The sequence below is a fragment of the Chiloscyllium plagiosum genome, chromosome 44, assembly GCF_004010195.1.
Source record: "Chiloscyllium plagiosum isolate BGI_BamShark_2017 chromosome 44, ASM401019v2, whole genome shotgun sequence".
Taxonomy (NCBI): Eukaryota; Metazoa; Chordata; class Chondrichthyes; order Orectolobiformes; family Hemiscylliidae; genus Chiloscyllium; species Chiloscyllium plagiosum.
In genome coordinates this window covers 10,647,686-10,674,105 of record NC_057753.1, presented here as the reverse complement: position 1 = coordinate 10,674,105, position 26,420 = coordinate 10,647,686, and the positions used below count along the sequence as shown (strand labels likewise).

The window sequence follows — 26,420 nt, the reverse complement described above, 5'->3', positions numbered from 1 at the left end:
TGTGAAACTTGAAAGGGTTCAGAAAAGATTTACAAGGATGTTGCCAGGGTTGGAGGATTTGAGCTATAGGAGAGGATGAACAGGCTGGGGCTGTTTTCCCTGGAGCGTTGGAGGCTGAGGTTTATAGAGGTTTACAAAATTATGAGGGACATGGATAGGGTAAATAGGCAAAGTCTTTTCCCTGGGGTCGGGGAGTCCAGAACTAGAGGGCATAGGTTTAGGGTGAGCGGGTAAAGATATAAAAGAGACCTAAGGGGAACTTTTTCACGCAGAGGGTGGTACGTGTATGGAATGAGCTGCCAGAGGATGTGGTGTAGGCTGGTACAATTGCAACGTTTAAGAGGCATATGGGCAGGTGCTGGCAGGTGGGACTAGATTAGGTTGGGATATCTGATAACCATGGACATGTTGGACCGAAGGGTCTGTTTCCATGCTGTACATGTATGACGCTATGACTTGCCTGCTCCAGGCCCTTATCTGGTAGTCCTAGTCATGGAGGTGCACAGGACGGAAAAGACCCTTCGGTCCAACTCACCTGTGCTGACCAGATACCTTAATCTAATCCTACTGAAGGATGCCAGATTAAGAGACCTCAACAAGATGTAGTAATGGACTCACCAAAGTATGGAATCAGGAAAAAAGCATTTTCATTTCATACTTTGGAGACACGGTAACTAGATTTACCCAGTCTACAATAATATATATAAAGAGAAGAGGATCATAATACATGATAATGGAAAAATAGATAATGAATGGAATGGGGGAATGTTAGATAAAATACAGTGAAATGAGGGGATTTCATGCCAACTTAATTTAGCAGTATAGAAACAGCAGTAGTGAACATAACAGCAAAATGTCCCTTTCATAAAAAGCCTGTGTAAGAAATCAGAGCGATACATAAAATCCTTACAATGCAGAAAGAGGCCATTTGTCCCATTGAGTCTGCACTGACCCACCAAAGAACATTCCACCCAGAATCATCCCATCCTTCTGCATTTACCATGGTCAATCCACCTAACCTGCACATCTTTGGATTGTGGAAGGAAACCCATGCAGACAGGAGAACATGCAAACTCCACACAGTTAACTGAGGCTGGAATTGAACCTGGGTCCCTGGCGCTATGAGGTAGCAATGCCAAGCACCGTGCCACCCCAATATGTTATAAAATTTTAACAAACCCATGATGTACAAATTCCATATTCTTAACAGGGACAGGCGGGTTCAATTCACGCTATCTGTGAACTATCTGTGAAATTTGCACATTCTCTCCATGTCTGCGTGGGTTTCCTCCAGGTACTCCGGTTTCCTCTCACAATCCAAAGATGTGCAGGTTAGGTGAATTGGCCATACTAAATTCCAATAGTGTTAGGTGCATTTGCCAGGAGTCTTGGTGGGTTGCTCTTTGGAGGGTCAGTGTGGACTTGTTGGGCCGAAGGGCCTGTTTCCACACTGTAGCGAATCTAATCTAATCTGAAACTGCAAATTTGTCTATGTGAAGAACTAACTGCAAAGGATTGGAAGGAAGAAGCAATATGAATTTTTCTTGGGAGAGATCCAAATCCAATCATTAATGATTGAAAATCTTCGACCTCTGTAGTGGTCTGCAAGAGAGTGTGTTGGAGACAGATTCAATTATTGCATTCCAAGAGAGTTGGGTCGTTAAACTGAAAAGGAAATTAATCACAGTGATCAGTGAAGAGTAGTACTGGTTGCTGTGGTGATTTTAATTATGTCAGTAAGATCCCTTATTGGGCGTGTTCACCTGCTCTTGTTAACATTTCACGTCGATAACTTTTGAGATTCCCAATATCTGTATGGTGCTTTCTCTGTTCTCGTATCTACTTGAGTGACTGTGTCAAATTTTGATTATGAATTGCTCCTGTGATACCTCATGAGAGGGTTTATGAATTAAGTGCCATATAAAATTGTTCTGGGTCACAATGTGCCCAAGTGAGAAAGAACAAACTGACTATCCTTAAATATTCATTTTTAAACCAAGCAATTAATGTTTAGAAAACACGCAACTTGTCATGTATTAATACAAGATCGGAAGTAGGAATGGGATATAGGTAATTGAGTGTTGAGATGCTCTGTCTTTTATCACCATTATTGGCTGATCATTTACCTGAATTCTCCTTCTTGCACAGTTTCCCCATGCCTCCACCTGATGAAGGAGCCACGCTCCAAGCGCTTGCGATTTCAAATAAATCTGTTGAACAATAATTTGGCGTTGTGACTTATGACTAAAAAACGTTTGATTGAGGACGTGGCTGGGGCAGTGGGATTTGAACCTGCGCCTCCGGGGTCGGGAGACTACCACTGCGCCGTAAAAAAAGAGAAATGGGACCTTTTATGTTGAAAGAATGGAAACACCTTCCTCCTCAACGTGGGATACGACTGTTGTTCCCTCCGACCCCCGTTATAGTAAATTGATTTGGCGATGCCGGTGTTGGACTGGGGTGCACAAAGTTTAAAAACCTGGTGATTTTTAACATAATAAATTGAGCCGCCTTGTGGAGAATTGAATGAGTGAGAATCCCTTCCTCCTGAACATGAGACGTTATTTCTGTCCCCCCTCCTCGAGCCCGTTGTAGTAAAGGGGCGGGGACAGTGAAGCGCCTGCGAACCTCTCCACCAATCCCAAAGGCTGCGGTCGGCGCGGACTAATCGGAGAGCGACGTTTCGGTGGGGTTTCGGTCCCATGAGGGCCGCAAAGCCGGTCGCCATTGGTCAGGTGGAGTAAGGTGCGCTCTGATTGGATGGGGGCGCGGATGACGCGCGTCGCTGAAGGAGGAGACGGAAAGAAGAAGAAAAACAAAGATGGCGGCGCGAGGCTGCGGTTTTCTCATCGACTCAGCGGGCGGTTTCTGACGGAGGGAGGGGGGCAGACAGGCACCGTTTACCTCAGAAAATAACTTTAAAATACATTTCACATTAAAGCGGGAACCTTTCAAACAAAAGTTGTGAAGAAAAAAAATAGTCCCCTCGTGGGGTTTATTGTTTGTATTATATAATTTCCGGGGAAGGGGGAGGTGACGGGAAAACAAATTAAAAATGTCGGCGGTGGAGGAGAGGGAGCCGGCGCCCGCGGCTTCTTCGGCGGCGGCCGGTGGAGCCCAGGGGCTCAACAACCCCCTGGAGCTGGAGCAAGGTCCGAGAAGCGGGTCCTGGTGTTGGATCCGGGATAAAGGTCCAAACAAAAGTAAGAGATGTCCGACAAGATATTGTTTTGGTGGATGAGAGAGGCCGTGCACGGTATTTTAATCCGAGTATGATCCCTGAAGGTTTACGATCTTTCCTGTAACCCTTTTAAATCATAGTCCCTTGTAACTTGTTCACAACCATCCTATTCATCCATAATATTAATTATAATTCATGTTCTAGCTGGATTTCCAAAAAAAAAGGGCAGGTGTCCTAATGTGTGTTGGGTGTACAGTAGTCATTAGCACGTTTCCGAAGTCCCCACTTAAATACAGCTGCTGTTTCTCCACTTATATGAATGTTGGCTTTTTCCTTAATTAGATATTGATTCAGGGGATTGGTGGTTGTGAGAAACGAAGCTCACTCACTTCAATAATTTCAGTCTGAAACAAGATCTGAATCAGTAGTATCGTTTATTACGGTCTTGCAAGAGGGGTATTGTGTCCACTGTCCACAAGACAGGGACACACACACACACACACTGAATTCAACTAGTACACAACATTTATGTAATTTGTTCCTCAATAATTTCAGTCTGAAACAAGATCTGAATCAGTAGTATCGTTTATTACGGTCTTGCAAGAGGGGTGTTGTGTCCACTGTCCACAAGACAGGGACACACACACACACACTGAATTCAACTAGTATTTATGTAATTCGTTCCTATTTCATCCTCCCATTGCTCCTCCCCTGTTTACATCTCCCACTTCTCTAAGACCGGCGCCCATTACTCTTGTTCATCTCTTGCCTGTTCATCTCTGTGACAAAATGCTTCTTTCTGGCCTCACAAGGCCGTTTGACCACATCCTGCTGTGGTCCATTGTTAGGTATATCCTCCTTCACTACCATCTGTTTCTCTTACTTGTTATGACCTCATGACTTCTTGATTGTGGTTTGTTCTTGGTTTTGCAGAAGCGGGAAACAGGTGCTTATAACTACTGTTTGTACAGGCATATCTAGCTTAACCCCCTCCCCTCACAGCACCTTATCTATTTGTCTGTAACATCTACCATTGTTTGCAGGCATATTTCATTCTTGCATGCACATTTTAGCTAATACAAAAACAATTATGTATTTCCTTCACATTTCCTTCTTGTTGACTCAGCTCTTGGCTGAAACAATTATACACTGGTGTGAGTTCATTTACCTTGCATAAGTAATTATGATTGCAGAAGTAACCCTACTTTACCGATATCCCACAGTGGTGATGGGGAATCTATCCTTGACTGAGAACAATGTCACAGACACAAAGCATTAGACTTTTTAAAAATATTTTTATTGAAAGCTTTTTTCTTTACAAAATTATAAAGTTACAAAAATATGAAAATATTACATTATAACAACAATGACAACAGTAAACCAACTGCTACACTACTCTACAAAACCATACTCATTACAAATAAATAAATAATACCACTCAGCGGAACAAGACTGTAGCTCTCAACCTTCGAGAACATCAATTATTACATCAATATTTGTTCGAAATTCTTCCTCTCAGGGCATCGGGTTCACTAAACCAAATCGTCATGGCTAAACGAAGGCAGACAAATCTGCTGCCAGGTAATTTAAACACTGCTGCCATGTCTTATAATAATTTTCCATTTTTTGGTGCACCATATTTGTGGGAAAGTCCAAAGGAATGTGTTCCATTATTAACTTACGCTACCCCGACAGAGCCTGTTGACAAAAGTAAGAGATGTCAACTGCATTCAACAAAATGTTCTTCCTCGCACAAAAAGTGAGGATGTTAAAAAGCTTTCACTCATGCACATCTAGGGAAGATAAATTTGGCCAGGAGAAGAGGGACCGGGTCCACCTTAACTTTGGTTAAAAGGGTGCACAGAGAAAAATCTAGCTCTTAATGCCTGCAAAACGAAGGAACTCATTATTAACTTTCGGCGGGATGTTATTCATGCCCCCCCCCACACACACGTTAACAGCACAGAGGTGGAATGAGTAGAGAGTATCAAGATCCTGGGTATGGTCATCAACAACAAGCTTTCTTGGACTCTTCATGTGGACGCACTGGTTATAAAGACCCAAATATCTCCTCTTCCTCAGGCAGCTGAGGAAATTTGGCATGATGGCGAATACCTTTGCCAACTTTTATAGGTGCACCATTGAGAACATTCCGTCTGGATGTATCTCTACCTAGTATGGCAACTGTACCATTCAAGATTGGAGACAGTTACAGATAGTGATGAACTTGACCCAGACGATCACAAAAGCCAACCTCCCATCCATAGAATCCATCTACCAGACCCGATGTCAAGGAAAGGCCACTAGCATTCTCAAAGATCCATTCCACCCTGGTAATACTTTTCTACAACCTGTACCATCGGGGAGAAGATACAGAAGCCTGAACACCAGCTGGTTTCGAAACCGTTTCTACCCTACTGTTGTTAGAATACTAAATGGACTCTCAAATTTAGCATTCACTTGTACCTGTGTTTTGGTTTTTGCTGCTGTCTACCTATTATTTATATCAATGATACTTAACTATGTAATCTGCCTGTATTCCTTACAAGACAAAGCTTTTTACTGTGTCTCAGTATGCATGACAATAAATTCAAATCAATTCAAGCAGCGTTGACATTTCATTTTCATATCCTTGATTCAGCTCCATTTCCAGCACCTTTGTAGGCAGCTTGTTCCAGGTCATTGTCACAGAAATGAAGTTTTCCTCCATAGACACTTAAGGCTAGCTAGCTGCATGAGAGATTAGATTAGATTACTTTACAGTGTGGAAACAGGCCCTTCGGCCCAACAAGTCCGCACCGACCCGCCGAAGCGCAACCCACCCATACCCCTACATTCACGAAGACACGGGGAGAATGTGCAAACTCCACACAGTCAGTCGCCTGAGGCGGGAATTGAACCCGGGTCTCTGGTGCTGTGAGGCAGCAGTGCTAACCACTGTGCCACCGTGCCGTGAGGTTTTAGGTTTCTGTGTCCTGGATAATATGTGATCAGCAGGCATCTGGCAATCTTCTGGAATTGTCACCTATGCTACATTCATTTGACTGGACTGACAGTGATGACATATTTTGTGAATTTGTTTTTGGAGGAAGACATGAGGAAAGAAATCTGAAAGCAAATGATACAGAGCCATTTAATTCATTGGAACTTGAATATCAGCAGTAATTCCAATAGAGAAGAAATGTTGCTTTTGTCTGCTTGAGAGATTTTGGACACTGGTGTTGCAGGAATAATACTGAGACACCCGAGTGAGGGAGATTCACTGCACTGACTGTGAAAAGTGCTTCACACCATTACCTTGGGGGATCAAAATCTCACCCCTCATGGTGTACCCGTTCTGTTTGTAATTTCAAACCCAGAGCGACAGAAGGAAAGCTACTCCCCATGGGGAAATTGTGGAAATGTGGGGACTTTGGGAAAGGATTCCCATCTCTATCTATTCTGGAAACTCACGAGCGGTCCACACCGGGGAGAGGCCGTTCACTTGCCCTGAGTGTGGGAAGGGCTTCAGTCATGTGGGCAACCTGCAGAAGCACCAGTGGGTCCACACAGGGGAGAAGCCGTTCACACACTCAGCACATGGGAAGAGATTTGCTTGTTCATCCACACTGCTGATCCACAAGTGGGCCCACATGGGCCAGAGGCCATTCACCTGCTCTAAGTGCGGAAAAGTTCAGTGAATTCTTTTACCCTTCTGATCCACCAACGGGTCCATACCGGCGAGAGGCCATTCACCTGCTCTCAGTGCAGGAAGGGCTTCACCCACTCCTCCCACCTGAGGAGCCACCAGCGAGTTCATGTGCCATCACAGAGGGATTGAAGGTGTGATGGCAGAGTCACATTATCGACTGGACTATTAACTCAGTTCTGGGGACTCCCGGGTTTGAATCTCGCTGTGGTAGAATTGGAATTCGTTCAGAAATCCGGAGTTGAGAATCTAATGATGAAACCATTTTTGTGAAAAAAACCATCTGATTCACTCGTCCTTTTTTGGGAAGGAAACTGCTATTGTGGGAAAGGATTCACTCAGTCATTCCAGCTGCATCCTTAACCAGGTCTGGCCAAACACGTGACTCCAAACCCACAGACGGTTGACTCTTGACAGTACCCCCTGGCAAATGAGCAGGGAGAAAGTTACTTGGATACAGTGTATGGGTTGAAATTTCTAAGTGAGGCAATACTTCCTGCGGGTTAAGGCTGTACCAAGGATCGAATTACAAAGACAACTGAGCTGAGCAATAGTAAAGAAAGTGGAGTGGGGGGTCAGGTTGGTGGCAGGGGGAGTGTATGAGCTTTGACCGTGAGCTGTTAAAAAGAAAATAAGTTACTTTTCGTATGCCTTTTTTGCTGGGGAGATCTGATGCTGTAACAAAGTTGGGTCGCAATAAAGGTTACCTCAACTTACTGTTGGACTCAGACTCTGAGAAAGCTGAGAGATGCAAAAGGTTTTTGTCCTAAGTCTTTCTTTCAGTCTCCAGCACTAACTTTCCAAATTGTGTATCAGAAGAAGCAGTGAATGAGTAGTTAGTTTCGTTAGGAATTGTAAATTTTTCAGGACTGCAGGTTCATTCTTTCATCGGTATTTTACTGACAGCACCCGGAGGTGTGGGCTTTGTTTGCTCAACGATGTGGAGGAGCCGGTGTTGGACTGGGGTGGACAAAGTTTAAAAATCACACAACACCAGGTTATAATCCAACAGATTAATTTGGAAGCATTACTCCTTCATTGGGTAGCTGTGGAGCAGGATCATAAGACACAGAATTTATAGCAGAAGACTGATTTAAGAATGGGAGTGATTGTGGCTCCAGGCTAATGGCGAGCCGCCTTGTCCCCCGGGTTCCCCTTCAGCCCAGCCTGGTACCTGGTAGTCTGAAGCCGTGGGCAGCTCCACGCACACGGTACAGCGCCAAGTGTAGCCTCTCCTCCAGCTTGTACTCTGTGCCGGCCTTTACCTCCTGCCGGCACCGAACCCGAACCTTGAGCAAATACATTGAATGTCGCTCTCCGATTGGTTTGCACCAACTGCAGGCTTTGGGATTGGTTGAGAGGTTCACACAAACTTCAGTGTCTCTGCCCCTTTCCAAGCCCATTCATTAATTCAACTGGAAAGGTCCCAGTTTACTATAATGGGCTCTGAGGGTACAATGGTTGTGTCCCATATTCATTCAGTAGAAGAGGACCTGTTTACTACAGAGGTTTTTTTGTGATGCTGTGGTAATGTGCAATTACCTGAGCCCTGAGGCCCAGGTTCAAATCCCACGGCTCCAGCCATGTGTAATGAAAAAAATTGATTGAGGATGTTAAGTCAATAGTCACACGACACCAGGTTATGTTCCAACAGGTTTATTTGAAAGTGCAAGCTCTTGGAGTGTAGCCCCTTCAGCAGGTGAAGTCATGGGAAAAAAAAGTGTAGGAAAGAGAATTCAGATAAATGATCAGGCTTGGATGGTGATGAAAGACAGCTTGGATGGTGATGGTCAATTATCTACTCCCATTCCTATTTCTGATCTTAATATATGTCAAGTTGTGTTTTCTGAAAATGTTAATTTTATTTCCATTGTTTAAAAATGAATATTTAAGGATGGTCAGCTTGTTCTTTCTTACTTGGGCACATTGTGACCCACAACAATTTATATAGCACTGTTAATATCATAAACCCTCTCATGAGATATCATTGGAGCAATTCATCAAGTAGATACGAGAACAGAGAAAGCATCCTGCAGATATTGGAAATCTAACTGAGAGTCATCAACCTTAAGTGTTAACAGGTTTTCACTTTCCAATGATGCTGCCTGATCTGCAGAGTATTCTTGGTTAGAGACAAAACAAAACTGCAGGTACTGGAATCCAAAATAGACAAGCAGGAGGCTGGAAGAATGCAGCAAGCCAGGCAGCACCCAGGAGATGGAGAAGTCGATGTTTTGGGTCAACTGGGGGTTGGGACAGTGCTGTGACAGAGCCAGTGACTCTCAAAATCCTGTCAACCTCCCTTATCAGTCAAAGATTCATTTGGAGAAGCCTCGTTAAAGTGTCATGAAGAAAGGCTGCATGAATCTTTTATTGTGAAGTTTCACTCATACATCTCAAGGCAGCTTATGAGTCTGGTCAGAAGCAGCATAAGACATCACTGGCTATTACCTGACCAGGACTGACTTTGCACAGAAAACATAGATATTTTAAATGAATATGGTGCCATTCATTTTAAAATCAAGTGAACTTAACAGGCACTGCATTGGCTTAAGACTGAGATAGATAGGTTCTTGAGTATCAAGGGCATAGGCTGGGACTTTTCTCATTGGAACATAGGAGGTTGAGAGGTGACCTTATAGAAATTTTAAAAATCATGAGGGGTATAGATGAGGTAAAGAAGCAGGTGTTCAGGTGGGGATTTCAATGTTAGGGAGCAAATTCTTTTGAGGTGAGTGGAGAAAAAAAATTTAAAAGCATGATGAGCATCTTTTTTTTAAGGAGTGGTTTGTGTGTGGATGGATTGTCCAGAGGAAGTCGTGGATGCAGGTACAGTTGAAAAATATTTGAATAGGAAAGGTTTGGAGTTCATGCCAAAGGAGAACGGTTGCCACCTGGGAATCGAACCCAGGCACTGTGAGGCAGAGGTGCTAATCACTGAGCCACCGTGCTGCCCAGAGCTTTTAGATTCTGCTTTGATCTTTGTAGCTTCTCATCAGATTAGATTACTTACAGTGTGGAAACAGGCCCTTTGGCCCAACCAGTCCACACCGCCCCTCTGAAGAGCAACCCACCCAGACCCATTTCTCTCTGGCTAATGCAGCTAACACGATGGGCAATTTAGCATGGCCAATTCACCTGACCTGCACATCTTTGGACTGTGGGAGGAAACCCACACAGTCACTGGGAGAATGTGCAAACTCCACACAGACAGTCGCCCAAGGCTGGAATTGAACCTCGGACCCTAGTGCTGTGAGGCAACAGTGCTAGCCACTGTGCCGCCCCTAGTCTTCTAATGTCTTACGCGCACTTAGCAGAGGCTCTCTCCTCCTGACATTATTGGGCCACACCCGCTGCAACCTCCCTTTCCCACTTCTCCGGCACTGAGTACATCGATTCCTGAATCCTGGTGCCAGACAGACACCGATGCCATCTGGCCTCCTGTTGCCAACTGCAGAGAAAGGAGACAATCCCTGTCACTATTCTGTCCCTTCCCACCACCTCGCCCTCCCCCTCCCCCTCCCCAATGTTGTTCTTACTCCCACCACAGTCAATTAGCTCCTCCCCCCTGCAGCCCTCTCTCAGATCCCTTTTACCTGCCAGACCAGTGCTCACACCCTCCTGACCCTGTCCACTGACCCAGTCAGAAGGGTCTGTCCAGAGGGGAATGATCATCTCCCAGAATTAAGTGTCTGGTTAACTTTCCGCCTTTCCCTCAACGTGTCTGCAGCCTGGCTACCAGCTCCATCTCTCGGAGCAGTTTGTCCTGGACCACAGCATCCATAGCCTCCCACCTTCTGCAAATTGAAAGACAAGTCTCACCCTGCCCTCTCCAATGTGTGCTGTGTAACTGCTTAATCATTTCTAATGTCTGAGCAGAGGCTGATAGCTAAGTTTGCAACCCATGAGGATGGCCTCAACTGGGACCTTTGGTTCATGTCACACTCCAGGTGGCCCCACTATACCAAACACACACAACACACGCTCTTACATACTTTCACACTCACGCAAACCCTCTTTCATACACACTCTCTCTCTCTCAGACACACACACTCTGACCTCCCATACTCACACCCAAGCGCACACACTCTCTCATGCACATACATATAAGTCTATGGGGTGAATTTGCATTTGCAGAGTTATATTTGCAGGTACATTCTATTTGGTTCAAAAAGCTGGCAGTCAATCCATGTCATATTTTATAAATTCCTAATTTGAACTAAAACCAGTCTGACTCAAGGAGAATGTGAGAACTGATCTCCAGCATCTGCAAAGTTGAAGAGTGTGGTGCTGGTAAAGCGTAACAGTTCAGGCAGCATCCGAGGAGTAGGAGAATCAATGTTCAGGCATAAGCTCTTCATCAGGAAACCTCATTCCTGATGAAGGGCTTATGCCCAAAACGTCAATTCCCCTGCTTCTTGGATGCTGCCTGACCTGCTGTGCTTTTCCAGCACCACACTCCTTAAGTCTGACTCACGATTGAGATACAGACAGACCTTTCAAGTATTGTCTGTGCTGGGATGTTACCTCTTTTTATAAAACCTTAAGTTAACTCGAGAATTTGACTTGAAGTAAGTTCTGGGATTTACACATTAATGGAGCAAAATTTGCAACCCATTCTAAAAGATGAAAAACTTAACAGCAATCTAGGATATATCGTAATTCAATATATCGTATCGGTTTCATGACAGTGTAATGTTTTGCTATAAATTCTGTGTCTTATGATCCTGTTCCACAACAACCTGATGAAGGAGCAGCGCTTCCAAATAAACTTGTTGGACTATAATGTGCAACTATATGGTTTTTAACTTTGTTTCTAGTGAATACGGCCCACACCTCCCACTGCTGCCAGTAAACTTTACAATGTCGATGAAACAATGAACCTGAAGAGATGAAAGATTTACAATTTCTAACAATATTAATTGCTCATTCGCTGCTCCTTCTGATTCACGATATTGGAAATCTAGTGCAGGAGGCTGAAAGAAATGAGCAGCTTTAAAACAAAACCTGTTGGATCTCAAAACTTTCAATGAGGGTATGAGTCCAGTCGTAAGTTCAGGTAACCTTTATTGTGACCCAGCTTTGTTACAGCTTCAGATCTCCCCAGCAAAATGGCGTACAAGAAGTAGCTTTATTTTAAAAACAGCTCAAAGTCAAAGCACACGCACTCACCACCCCGTGCTCCCCCCCTCCCTTTCTTTAACTATTGATCAGCTGAGTTGTCCCTTTGTTATTGGATCCTTGGTACAGCCTTAACCCGTAGGAAATTTATTAGATTACACAGTGTGGAAACAGGCCCTTCGGCCCAACAAGTCCACACTGACCCTCCGAAGAGCAACCCACCAGACCCATTCCCCTGCACCTAACACTACGGGCAATTTAACATGGCCAATTCACCTAACATGCACATTTTTGGACTGTGGGCGGAAACCGGAGCACCTGGAGGAAACCCACGCAGACATGGGGAGAATGTGCTAACTCCACACAGTCAGTCGCCTGAGGCGGGAATTGAACCTGGGTCTCTGGCACGGTGAGGCAGTAGTGCTAACCACCGTGCTGCCCACCAAATGTTGCCTTACTTAGCAATTTCAACCCAGTTGTTGTATCCAAGTAAGTTTCTCTGCGCTCATTTGCTGGGTGTGGGGATGGTGAGCAAGTCAAGAGCCGACTGTATTGCTGTGGGTCTGGAGTTATGTGTAGGCCGGAGTGGATAAAGGATGCAGCTGGGACGACTGAGTGAATCCTTTCCCACAACGGTAGTTTCCTTCCCTAAACAGGACATCAGTAAATCAGGTGGGGTTCTTTCCACCTGAAAATGGTTTCATTGTTAAATTCTGAACTCCAGATTTCTGACTGAATTCCGATTCTACCATCTGCCGCGGCAGGATTCGAGGGGAAAGATATAAAAGGGACTTAAGGGGCAACTGTTTCACACAGAGGATGTATGGAATGAGTTGCCAGAGGAAGTGGTGAAGGCTGGTACAAGTACAGCATTTGAAAGACATCTGGATGAATAGGAAAGGTTGAGAGGGATATGGACCAAATGCTGGCAAATGGGACTATATTAGGTTAGGATATCTGGTCCGCATGGACGAGTTGGACCAAAGGGTGTGTTTCCGTGCTGGACCTCTCTATGACTCCGACTCTAAATGCAAATTCACCACAGACTTACGTATGTGCAATTTGGGTTTGTGCGTGTTTGCGTATGGACATGCTTGATAAAGTGCGAGTGTGATGGAGTACAATCCTGTGAGAGTGTGTGAATGGGGAGGGGGGGGTGTAAGCGTGTGTGTATGAGAGAGAGAGCATGTGGATGAGAGGGGTATGGATAAAAGCAATGGATTGCATTTTGGTTTAAAAAAAAGGGTAAGACTTGTACAGTTAATTATAGGGCCCTGGGTCTTGTTGTAGAACAGAGAGACTGGGGGGGGGCGGAAACAGAAGAGCTCAGGTACTTTGAAAGTTACATCACTGGTAGATAGGGTGATTAAGAAGGCGTTTAGCACACTTCCCTTCATCGTTCACATCACTGAGTATAGGAGTTGTGATGTCATGTTGAAGATGTACAGGATGTTGATAAGGCCACCTTTAGAGTACTGAGTACAGTTCTAGTCGCCCCGTTATAGGAAGAATACTATTACAGAGGGTTTGGAAAAGATTTACCAGTATGTTGCCAGGACTGGAGAGTTTCAGTTATAAGGAGAGGCTGGAACTTTTTCACTGGAGTATAGGAAGTTGAGGGGTGATGTTATAGAGATTTATAAAATCATGAGGGATGTAGGTAAGGTGAATAGCCAAGGTCTCTTGCTTAGCATGGGGTGGGAGGGGTTCAAGACTAGAGGACATATCTTTTAAGGTGAGAGGAGAGAGATTGAAAAGGGACCTGAGGGGCAACGTTTTGACACAGAGGGTGGTTTATGAGTGAATGAACTTCCAGCAGAAGTGGTAGACACAAGTACAGTTACAACATTGAAAAGATGTTTAGATGGGTACATGGATGGAAAGGTTTAGACAGATATGGGCCAAATGCAAGCAAATTTAGTTTGAGAATCCTGGTCACCATGGATCAGTTGGACCGAAGGGTCTGTTTCCGTGCTGTATGACTCTGACACAAAGAACCAGAAGTGATCTTCTTGAAATCAGTAGAATTCTGAAAGGGGCTTGACAGGGTGGATGCAGATAAAGTGCACCTTTGGGGGTGTCATAGAGTCCCTACAGTGTGGGGGCAGACCATTTGGCCCATCGAGTCCAGATCGATCCTCCAAAGAACATCCCACCCACACCCACACCCACCCCCTGCCATGGCCAATCCACCCTAACCTGCACATCCTTGGACACTATGGGTAATTTAACATGGTCAATCCAACCCAGGAGGTTGCTTAATATGATTCAAATGTGTCAGCAGCAATTGATTCAAGGGTTGGTGATTTCCTTGGATTTTGAGATGGCATTTGACCAGGTGGAGTGCCATATCTTTTTTATGCCCTGGAGCAGTTTAGTCTGGGTGAAGTGTTTACTAGATCGGTAAGGGTCCTTTATAGTGATCCTCGAGTAGCGGTTCTAACCAATGGTTTAAAGTCACGTTAACATGGCAGGGGCAGTCAGCAAGGCTGTGGCCTTTTATCTTTTCACAATGGTGATTGAGCCACTGGCGGAGGCTATATGGAGTGACCCCAATATAGTTGGCCCAGAGATGGGGTCAAAGGTTCATAAGATCACATTATATGTGGATGATACTCTCTTTTTCTCTTGAACCTGACAGTTTCAGTGCCGCTTTCAATACAGTCATTGGCTCTTTCTCAGGTTACAAGATTAATTTTTCAAACTCTGAAGCTTTACCGATGGGGTATCTTAGGGGAATATCTTACGTTAAGGGTGGGTTTCCCTTTCAGTGGGCGCAGAGAGGTTTCCCTTACTTAGTCCTTTCTGTTACCCTCATCTTTGATCAGTTATTTAAGGCTAATTTTATCCACTTGTTTGACAAGATTAAACAAGATCTTCAAAGATGGGGAGGCCCTTTCGAGATCATGGTTAGGTCAAGTGGCTGTTATCAAAATGAATGTTCTTCCTCTCTTATTATAACCCCTGCGGATGCTCCCTTTCCTTTTTCCTAGGTAAATGTTTCGTAAATTGAATGATTGGTTTAGTTCTTCTATTTGGTGCCACAGGGGGGCCCTCATTAGTTTGTAAAACTGCAACTGACCCAGGGATTGGTAGTGGACCTCCCAGATATCAGAAGATATCAATTCAGCTCCTTTCTATCTTTTGTAAGTGATTGGGCATGTGAGGACTTGTGTCAATATGTTGGACATTGAGGCCTCTCAGGCAAAATGTCCTCTTATCAACCTGTTAAAAAAAATCACACAACACCAGGTTATAGTTCAACAGGTTTAATTGGAAGCACACTAGCTTTCGGAGCACCACTCCTTCATCAGGTGATTTTTAACTTTGTACACCCCAGTCCAACACCTGCATCTCCAAATCATATCAACCTGGTGTTTTTAAAAGTTACGGAACATTGTCATAATCCAATAGTTACTAATACTGTCTAGGGTTGGAGGGCAATTAGGCAGATGGGGGGATAATATGTGTAAAACTTGTTTTCTTACTCCCATAGTTGGCATGCCGGGTTTCCGGCCCGGGATAATGGACCCCGGGTTTAAACTTTGGACAGATAGTGGAGTTTCTTGTTTGGATAATTTGTTTGAGGGTGAAATGATGATGTCCTTTGATCAAATAATTCGATAAGTATGGATTATCTAGTAGGGACCTCTTTAGTTTTATTCAGATCAGACATTTTATTTGAAAAGAGACTATGCTTTTGACTGTTACAGATCTGATACAGAGAAGAGGAACACACTAGGAACACACTCTCTGTGACTACTCTTTATCATCTGTTGGCAGAGGTTTCTTGGGTGACATCGAGCGGCCACGTGAGACCTGGGTTAGAGAGTTAGGAGTTGAGATCACTTCGGAAACATGGAAGGATATATGTGACAATGCGAGGAAGATTTCGATCTGTAATGAGACCCATGTTATGCAGTTAAAGATTCTTCATATAGTTCATCTGGCCCCAGATTGTCTCGCAAAATGTAATGAGGGAGCATCTTTAAAATGCCCCAATAGACACCTGCCTTTTTTTTGCAAATCCAGCTAGAACATGAATTATAATTTATATTTTGGATGAATAGGATGGTTGTGAACAAGTTACAAGGATTATGATTAAAAAGGGTTACAGGAAAGGTCGTAAAGGTTCAGGGATCAGACTCAGATTAAAATACCCGTGAATGGCCTCTTTCACCCACCAAATATACTGTTGAATGCAGTTGGACATCCCGTCCGGATCCAACACCAGGACCGGCTTCTTGGACCTTCCTCCAGCTCCAGGGGGTTGTTGAGCTCCTGGGCTCCGGCCGCCGCTCCTCCATCTTCCGCCGTCGAAGAAGCCGCGGGCGCCGGCTCTCTCTCCTCCACCGCCGACATTTTTAATTTGTTTTCTCGTTCACCCGGTAACCGTCACCTCCCCCTTCCCGGGCCCGGGAATTATACACAAATAAATAATAAACCCCACCGGGGACTGTCTCCTTTTCTTCACAACTTTTGCTTGAAAAGTTCCGACTTTAATTTGAAATGTATTTTAAAGGTATTTTCTGAGGTAAACGGTGCCTGTCTGCCCCCCTCCCTCTGTCAGAAACTGCCCGCTGAGTCGATGAGAAAACCGCAGCCTCGCGCCGCCATCTTTGTATTTCTTCTTCCTTCCGTCTCCTCCTCCAGTGACGCGCGTCATCCGCACCCCCTCCAATCAGAACGCACCTTACTCCACCCGACCAATGGCGACCGACTTTGCGGTCGGTAGGTGAACCAACAACACGGTATATCACTCTCCGATTAGTCCGCACTGACCGCAGGCTTTGGGATTGGTGGAGAGGTTCGCAGGCGTGTTCCATGTTCAGGAGGGAAATGTTCTCACTCATTCTACACGAGAAGGCTCAATTTACTATAATGGGCTCAAAGGGAACAGTGGTTGTGTCCCATGTTGAGGAGAAAGGTATTTCAATTCATTCAGCAGAAGAGGACCTATTTACCACAGAGGCTTTTTTTATGGCGCAGTGGTAACGTCCCTACCTCTGAGGCCCAGGTTCAAATCCCACTGCTCCAATGATGTGTAATAACATCCTCAATCAATTCTTTTAGTCATAAGTCACACAACATCAAATTATAGTCCAACAGGTTTATTTGAAATCGCAAGCACTTGGAGCATAGCCCCTTCATCAGGTGAAGTCATGGTTAAAAAAACCGTGCAGAAAGAGAATTCAGATAAATGTTCAGCCACGGATGGTGATGAAAGACAGAGCATCTCAACAGTCAATTGCCTACTCCCATTCCTATTTCTGATCATCTTAATACATGATAACTTGTGTGTTTTCCAAACATTAATTTTATTTCCATGGTTTAAAAATGAATAATGAGGATGGTCAGTTTGTTCTTTCTCACTTGGGCATTTTGTGACCAACAACTATTTATATGGCAGTGTTAATATCATAAACCCTCTCATGAGATGTCAGGGGAGCAATTCATAAACAAAATTTGACACTGAGTCACTCACGTAGATATGAGAACAGAGAAAGCACCCTGCAGATATTGGGAATCTAAGTTATTGTCGTGAAATGTTAATAAGAGCAGGTGAACACCCCCAATAAGTGGAACTCACCTAACTGACCTAATTATAATCACCACAATACGATTCTTCACTGAACTCTGTGATTACTTTCCTGTTTAATGATCCAACTCTCTTTTGAATGCCATCATTGATTCTGAGCACTACACACACTGTTGCAGACCATTCCAAAAGTCGAAGTCATTAACAAATTAAGTTTTAGATCTCTTCCAAAACACAATCCATATGGATTCTTCCTTCGAATCATTTGCAGTAAGTTCTTGACATGGACAAATTTTCAACTTAGTGCATTTGTTCAAATTTTGTATCATACTGGGGTGGCACGGTGCTTGGCATTGTTACCTCACAGCACTAGGAACCCAGGTTCAATTCCAGCAGCAGGTGAAGTCTGCATGTTCTCCCTGTCTGCATGGGTTTCCTTCCACAGTCCAAAGATGTGCAGGTTAGGTGGACTGACCATTCTAAATTGCTCTGATGTGTAGGTTAGGTGGATTAGCCATGGTAAATACAGGAGGATGGGGTGTTCTTTGGTGGGTCCATGTAGGCTCAATAGGACAAATGGCCTCTTTCTGCACTGTAGGGATTTTATGTATCTCGGTTGGATTTCTTGCACATGCTCCTTTATGAAAGGCACATTTTACTGTCGTGTTCAGTACTGCAGGTATATTTTCACGCATACCTCTAAATTAAGTTTGTATGAAATCCCCCCATTTCACTGCATTTTAACTAGTTTTCCCCACCCCTTCCATTCCTTATCCATTTTTCCATTGCCTTGTGTTATGATCCTCTTCTTTTTATATATTATTGTAGACTGGCTAAATCTAATGACCATGTCTCCAAAGTATAAGATGAAAATAAGATGCTTTTTTCCTGATTCCATACTTTGGTGAGTCTATTACTACAGTTTGTTAAGGTCTCTTCCCAAAGAGAACTCTTAATCCTGCATCCTTCAGGAGGATTAGGTAAGGATATCTGGTCAGCATGGATGAGTTGGACCATTGGTCTGTTTCCGTCCTGTGCATCTCTATGACTATGACTATCAGATAAGGGCCAGGAGCAGGCAGGTGGAACTTCTTTAGTTGGAGATCATGGACTGGTTGACCAAAGGGTCTGTTTCCAGGCTGTATGACTCCATAACATCGAATGAATGGGAATCAATCCCAAAGAGATGACAAACATTACGAGCACCATCTCAGGCGCATGTTTGTGGATCCCCTCCAGATAACTGAGGGCAGTGGGGCACTGTAAAGTTCAGTATATCAGACAGTCAGCAAGTTCACTCCAGGAGACTTGTCTTGAGAAAGGAAGTGGTTTCTTGTCCCATCAGCTGGACTGTGGATCAGTTTGGAGTAGGTCCTATATTTCTGACAACATAGGTAGACAGAGTTGAGACTGTGGTGCTAGAAAAGCACAACAGGTCAGGCAGCATCCAGGGAGCAGAAGAATCGACGTTTCAGGCATAAGCCCTTCATCAGCAATGAGGCTTGTGGGCTGGGAGGGGTGAGAGATAAATGGAAGGAGGTGTAGGGGTGGGGGAGTGGGGGGAAGGTAGCTGAGAATGCAACAGGTAGATAAAGGTGATAGGTCGGAGAGGAGGGTGGAGAGGATAGATGGGAAAGGTGATGGCCAGGTCAGGAGGGCGGTGCCAAGTTGGAGGCTTGGGACTGAGATAATGGTGGGTGGTGGGGGGAGGATAAATGAGGAAACTGTTGAAATCCACATTGATCCCGCGTGGTTACAGGGTCTCAAGGTGGAAAATGAGATGTTCGTCCTCCAGGCATCAGGTGGTAAGGGTTTGGCAATGGAGACGGCCCAGGACCTGCATGTCCTTCACGGAATGGGAGGGGGAGTTGGAGTGTTCAGCCACGGGGCGGTGGGGTTTGTGGGTGTGGGTGTCCCAGAGAGGTTCTCTGAAATGATCCACAAGTTGGCATCCTGTCTCCTCAACGTAGAGAAGACCACATTGGATGCAATTGATACAGTAGGTGACGCTGGTGGAGGTACAGGTAAATTTATGTTAGATGTGGAAGGATCCTTTGGTGCCTTGGATGGAGATGAGTGGAGGTTTTACTCATGGCTAACTCTGTTTTGGATGTCATCTTAGGTTTGTGCGGATCATTTCAGTGGGGATGTGCAGTCTAGGGTTCAATGAGCAGCAGTGCCCACTGGAAGCAAAGCTCACAAAATCCCATATTCCCTAGTGTGGAAACAGGCCCTTTGGCTCAACAAATCCACGATGACCCTCTGAAGAATAACACACACAGACCCATTCTCCTACCCAATTACTCTACATTTCCCCCTAAACAATGCACCACATCTACATATTCCTGAACACGCTGGGATAACTTAGCTTGGCTCATTCACTTGCACATCTTTGGATTGTGGGAGGAAACTGGAGCACCCGGAGGAAACCCTTGCAGACATGGAGGGGACGGATGGGCAAACTCCCCACAGTCACGTGGTGGGTGGAATCGTACCCCGGTCCCTGGCCATGTGAGGCAGTGGCACTAATCACTGAGCCACTGTGCCGCCCGTGAGCCAACCTGGGGTTGGGGGAGGAATGGGAGGGGTGTGTGGGTGCAGTCTAGCAGAAAACAAAGAAACCCACAGACTCTCCCACTGCACCCATTGTCAGAACAGTCAGGAGGTTCAGTCCTGGGGTTGACCCACAGCAGCATCACTGTCGGAATCAGATTGTTGAGAACACTGGTGCCCCCTCTGGTGTCTCTGCAAGTTACCGGACAATGCGAATCTCCGCCCGCACTCGGGGCAGGCAAATGGCCTCTCCCCTGTGTTGACCCGCCAGTGGGCCAGCAGTTCAGAGGAACGTTTAAAGCCCTTCCCACACCAAGGGCAGGAGAACGGCCTCTCGCTGGTGTGGACCTGTTGGTGCATCAGCAGGGCAGAGGAATCGCCAAAGGCCTTCCCACACTCGGGGCAGTTGAAGGACCTCTCCCCTGTGTGGACCCGCCGGTTAGTCAGCAGGTGGGAGGAGTGGTTAAAGTTCTTCCCGCACTCGGAGCAGGAGAATGGCCTCTCCCTGGTGTGGACTCGCTGGTGCTTCAGCAGGACGGAGGAATTGCCGAAGGCCTTCCCACACTTGGGGCAGCTGAAGGGCCTCTCCCCCGTGTGGATGCGCCGGTGGGCCAGCAGGTTGGAGGATTTGCTAAAAGTCTTCCCGCATTCAGGGCAGAGGAAGGGTCTCACCCCAGTGTGGACCCTGCGGTGGGCTACGAGGGCAGAGGCCTGGGCAAAGCCCTTCTCGCACTCAGGGCAGGTGAATGGCCTCTCCCCAGTGTGGGTGCGCCGATGAATGTCAAGGTCAGACGGGAAATGGAAGCTTTTACCGCAGTCACCACATTTCCACGGGGCGGGATTCCTCGGGTTTCTCCATGGCTGAAGCTTCAGCCGCACACAAACACGTGTACAACCCCTCTTTGCCGTGAATTCCTCTTTCCAGGCAGTATAACTGTTCCAGGCTCCACACTCAGTGCACTACAACAGTATGGTCTCTCATCCAGTCCCACCGATGCTGAAAATGTACTGAAACAGGAACCCGTCCTTCTCACAGCATCATAGTCGAAAATCGTTGCAGTCCCGATGGATTGAGTGACTGTCAAACATTGATGTGAAAATGAGGACTGCAGACACTGGAGAGTCAGAGTCAAAAAGTGCAGTGCTGGTAAAGAACAGCCGGTCAGGCAGCATCCGAGGAGCAGGAGAGTCGAGCGTAAGCTGTTGATTTTGAAAATTCTGTTTTCAGATAATCTGTAAAAAGAGATTACAAAAGTCATCACTGTCAATCCGGGGGGAGGTGGGGTCGGAATGAGACAACAAGGTATTGACACCGACACCAGAAAGAAACTGAACATAGAGACGTGGCAAACATTAGTGGCAAGCCAGAATCAGAGAGAGACACAGCACTGAACCAGACCCTTTGGTCATATACCCATCCAGATGCCTTTTAAATGTCATAATTATATCAGCACCCACTACTTCCTCTGGCATCTTTGTACACGCGCCACCTTCTTCATGAAAAACTTGCCAATTTGGTCTGTTTTTAACAAATTCCCCTCCGTCTAAACCCGTGACACTATGGCAATCCCAGTCTACGTTTGAAAAGTTAAAATCCCCAACAATAACCATGCTATTACTCTTACAGGTAACTGAAATCTCCTTACAAATTTGTTTCTCAATTTCCCACTGACCATGAGGGTATCTAAAACACATTCCCAATAAGGTGATCATCCCTTCCTTATTTCTCAGTTCCAACCAAATAGCCTTCCTGGATGTCTTGTCCATCCCTGAGCCACATTTCTGTAATTGTTATGATACCCCATTCCTTCTTCCTCATCATGCCCGGAGTTCATCTGCCTTCCCTGTTAGGCCTCTTGCAATCAAGTAAATGCAGTTTAATTGGTCAGTCCTACCTTGTTCTCTGTTTTGTTCCTTCCTGCCCTGACTGTTTGACTCGCTCACTTTCCCAACTATACCAGTCTCAGATTGATCTCTTTCCTCATTATTTCCCCACCTACCACACTTCACAAGTTTAAATCCTCCCGAGCAGCTCCAGCAAATTTCCCTTCCAATATTCAGATGCAATCTATCCTTCTTGTACAGGTCATTTCTACCCCAGAAGAAATTCCCATGATCCAAAAATGTGAACCAGCTCCTCAGTCACGCATTCATCTGCTATATCCTCCTATTCCTACCCTCACTAGCTCGTGGCACCGGGAGTAATCCAGATATTAGTAGCCTCGAGGGTGTCCTTTTTAAATTCCTGCCTAACCTTCTATATTCTCCCCTCAGAATCTCATCCTTTTGCCTTCCTATGTCGTTGTATGCATTGGAACCAATGACCTCCTGCTGGTCCCTCTCCCCCTTGAGAACATTCTGCACCCTCTCTGAGATATCCTTGATCCTGGCACCAGGGTGGCAACACACCATTTTGATTTTTTGCTGTTATCCACAGAAACATCAGTCTGTGCCCCTGACTAGAGAGTCCCCTATCACAATCGATCGCTTGGAACCCGACGTACCTCTTATTGCATGGCAGCCTGTCTCGAGAACAGAAACTTGGCTGTTCGTGCTATATTCCCAGAGTGTCCATCACCCCCTACATTTTCCAAAACAGCATTGTTGTTTGAAATGGGGACAGCCACAGAAGATTCCTGCACTACCTGCCTATACCTTTCCTGGAGTTAACCCAGACGGTATCTTCGGCTTTTCTCCCTTCCTATAACTGCCATCCATCACACCTCCACGTTCTTGCAAATTTCTCACTGCCTCTAACTGTTGCTCGAACCGATCCATGCAATCCGCTAGGATTTGCAACCAAACACGCGTACTGCAGACATAATCACCAGTAACCTGGATACTCTCCTAATCTCCCATGTCCGATAGGGAGAGCATATCACTCTACGAAAGGCCACCTTTACTCCTTCACAATCTACAGGCACAGAAAATAGCAGTCTTTTTGCTCTAAAAAAGTGCTCCAGGCTAACTTAGTACTTGTGTTTCATATTTTTAAAATTTAATCAAGAGACAGAGGTCAATAAAACATATTGGAGTGATACAATGGCTGAGAGTTTAGCACTGCTGCCTCACAGCACCAGGAACCCAGGTTCAATTTCACCCTCGGGCAACTGTGTGAGTGGAGTTTGCACATTCTCCCCATGTCTGCGTGGGTTTCCTCCGGGTGCTCCGGTTTCCTCCCACAATCCAAAGATGTGCAGGTTAGGTGAATTGGCGGTGCTAAATTGCCCATAGTGTTAGGTGTATTAGTCAGAGGTAAATGTAGGGAAATGAGTCTAGGTGGGTTACTCTTTGGAGGGTCAGTGTGGACTGACTCTCCAAAGAGTGCTAAACTCTCAGCCATTGTATCACTCCAATATGTTTTATTGACCTCTGTCTCTTGATTAAATTTTAAAAATATGAAACACAAGTACTAAGTTAGCCTGGAGCACTTTTTTAGAGCAAAAAGACTGCTAAAGTTGGGCCAAAGGACTTGTTTCCATACTGTAGGTAATCTAATCTAATCTAATCAAGAAAGAACCCACTCTATTCACTACTGCTATTTACATGTTCAAAACTTATGCACTTATCTGTTCCTGTTCTGTGAGATCCCCTTACAGGTTCTCCAAGGTCAGCTGTGAATTTTGCTGTTCATTAACTTTTGCTAGATGCTCTCTGATGTCCAGTAACTGTGCAGATTCACTGCTGTGTCAGGTAGCAGTGTAGGTTTCATTCTCTGTCTCCCTCGTTTTGGACTCCCCTATCCTGGGGAAATGATCTTGGCTGTTCACCCTATCCATGCCCCTTATAAACTTTTGTACGGTAACCTCAGCCTCTGATGCAGAGGGAAAACAGTGCCAGTCTTTTCAGCCTCTCCCTCTAGCTCAAACCCTCCAACTCTGGCAACAACCTTGCAAATCATTTCAAAACTGTTTTAAAGTTTCACAACATCTTTCCCATAGAGGGAGACAAGAACTGAATGCAGTCTAACTGATGTCCTGTACAGCCACAACATGACTCCCAACCCCTGTACTCAATGCTCTGACCAATAAACGCAAACACACCAAATGCCTTCTTCACTACCGTGTCTACCTGTGACTCCACTTTCAAGGTACTACAAATCTGCACTCCATGGTCTCTTGATTCAAGGACATGCCCCAGGGCCTTACCATTAAGTGTGTAAATCCTGCCCTGATTTGCCTTTACAAAATGCAACACCTCACATTTATCTAAATTAAACTCCACCTGCAGCTCCTCAGCCCCTTCTGATCAATTCTAATTTATGTCGAACTTTCTTTCCTCTTTTATTCCCTAAAAGCTGAAAATCTCCATCCCACACACACTCCCTCCATTCTCACTTTGTTGAACCTAATCCCTGCTGTACCTCATCCTGAAGGATCTGGTTCATGCTGATTAACAGGCCCACATTCAGGGGGGATTGAATCGAAACATACAGAATACTGAATGGCCTGGACGGAGTGGACGTTGAGAAGATGTTTCCATTGGTAGGAGAGACGAGGACTTGAGGGCACAGCATTAGAACAAAGGGAAGACCTTTTAGAATGGAGATACGGAGAAACTTCTTCATCCAGAGAGTGGTGAATCTATAGAATTCATTGCCACAGAAGGCTATGGAGGCTAGGTCACTGAGTATACTTAAGACCTGGATAGATAGGTTCTTGAGTATCAAGGGGATCAAGGGTTATGGGGAGAAACCAGAAGAATGCGGTTAAGAAATTTATCAGCCATGATTGAATGGTGGAGCAGACTTGATGGGCTGAATGGCCTAATTTCTGCTCCTATGTTTTATGGTCTCTCACAGAGTGTGAGAACTGGGGACAGGAGTAGGTTTTTTCTAGCCTGCACCAGCATTGAACAGATCATAACTGGATATGAACATACCGAGTCATTTTTCAGTGGAGCATGGGAGGTTGAGAGGTGACTTTATGGAGGACTATAAAATCATGAGGGGTATAGATGAGATGACCAGCTGGCGTCCTTTCCCTTGGCTGGGCATTTCAAAATTTGGGAGTAAATTTTGAAGTTGAGAAGAGAAAGATTTTAAAAAGACATAAGGAGCATCTTTTTTTAAGAAAGTGGTTTGTGGAATGAATGTCCAGAGGAAGTGGTGAATGCAGGTACAGTTACAATGCTTAAAAAACATTTGGATAAGTACATGAATAGGAAAGGTTTGGAGGGATATGGGCCAATCACTGGCAGATGGGATCAGTTTCGATTGAGAACATAGCACGGACTAGTTGGACTGAAGGGTCCGTTTCTGTGCTGTATACCCTGTAGCTGTTCCATATTGGTCTTAAAACCATTTTCCTGCCTTCCCCCATAACTATCTTTGACATTCTAAACCCAGATGAACTCAGCATTGAATATATTCAATGATCCCATAACTGCAGGGAGACATCCCAACTTCTGAACTAAATTCCTCTTGCTAATATACCACTTGCCTTGCTCATTGCTTGCTGCACCTATCTGACAACTGGCATTGATTGGAATAGAAGGCTTGAGTAGAAGGTCACTGATGCACCTTTGTGCATCCACACAAGAGCTTGTGCCCAAAATCTTGACTCTCCTGCACCTCGGATGCTGCCTGAGCTGCTGTTCTTTGCCAGCGCCACTTTTCAAATCTGATCTCCAGCATCTGCAGTCCTAACTTGCTCCACATCCCAATATATCACCATTTAAACAATGCATCTCATTTCTGCATTTTTCTCCACAGGAAAGGCTATAACTTCACACTGTGTTATTGCATTTGCCATGTGTTTGCCAATTAAGACACAGACCTGAACCAACTTTGCTGCAAGTCAAGAACTGAAATCCAGAATGAAAAAAAAATAGAAAAGGGCTTGAGAAAAGAGTGTTTGTACTCACAGATGTTGGATAGTGGAAAGAAGTTGCAGTCTGGGGTGAAGCACAATCTTCACTCAAAGAGAGAGAGGATCAGCAATAGCAGCTTTCACAAGCTCATGGTCAAACCTCTGCATTCAGCCAATAACGGGGGTTCTCAATGGCAGGAGGACTACACTCCTTCCGATCCTCTGAAGCTTGGTCCATCGAAGGAATAAGTGAGGACTGCAGATGCTGGAGATCAGAGCTGAAAATGTGTTGCTGGAAAAGCGCAGCAGGTCAGGCAGCATCCAAGGAACAGGAGAATCGACGTTTCAGGAATGAGGAAAGTGTGCCCAGCAGGCTAAGATAAAAGGTAGGGAAGGAGGGACTTGGGGCAGGGGCGTTGGAAATGCGATAGGTGGAAGGAGGTCAAGGTGAGCGTGATAGGCCGGAGTGGGGTGGGGGCGGAGAGGTCAGGAAGAAGATTGCAGGTTAGGAAGGCGGTGCTGAGTTCG

General features: G+C 45.2%; 2 protein-coding genes across 2 annotated transcripts in view; one reads left to right on the top strand and one right to left on the bottom strand.

Moving 5' to 3' along the window:
• LOC122543529 (zinc finger protein 239-like) overlaps positions 1-26,420 on the top strand; it is a 75,461-nt gene that overhangs the window by 10,115 nt on the left and 38,926 nt on the right. Inside the window, exons 3-4 of the mRNA XM_043682327.1 lie at positions 6,648-6,778; positions 6,859-6,970. Coding sequence (XP_043538262.1) covers positions 6,648-6,778; positions 6,859-6,970 — 243 coding nt within the window. The remainder of the gene's footprint in view (positions 1-6,647; positions 6,779-6,858; positions 6,971-26,420) is intronic.
• The window catches only part of LOC122543520 (gastrula zinc finger protein XlCGF26.1-like), a 22,118-nt gene continuing 15,651 nt past the window's right edge, over positions 19,954-26,420 (bottom strand). Inside the window, exon 3 of the mRNA XM_043682297.1 lies at positions 19,954-20,760. Coding sequence (XP_043538232.1) covers positions 20,197-20,760 — 564 coding nt within the window. The 3' untranslated portion in view covers positions 19,954-20,196. The remainder of the gene's footprint in view (positions 20,761-26,420) is intronic.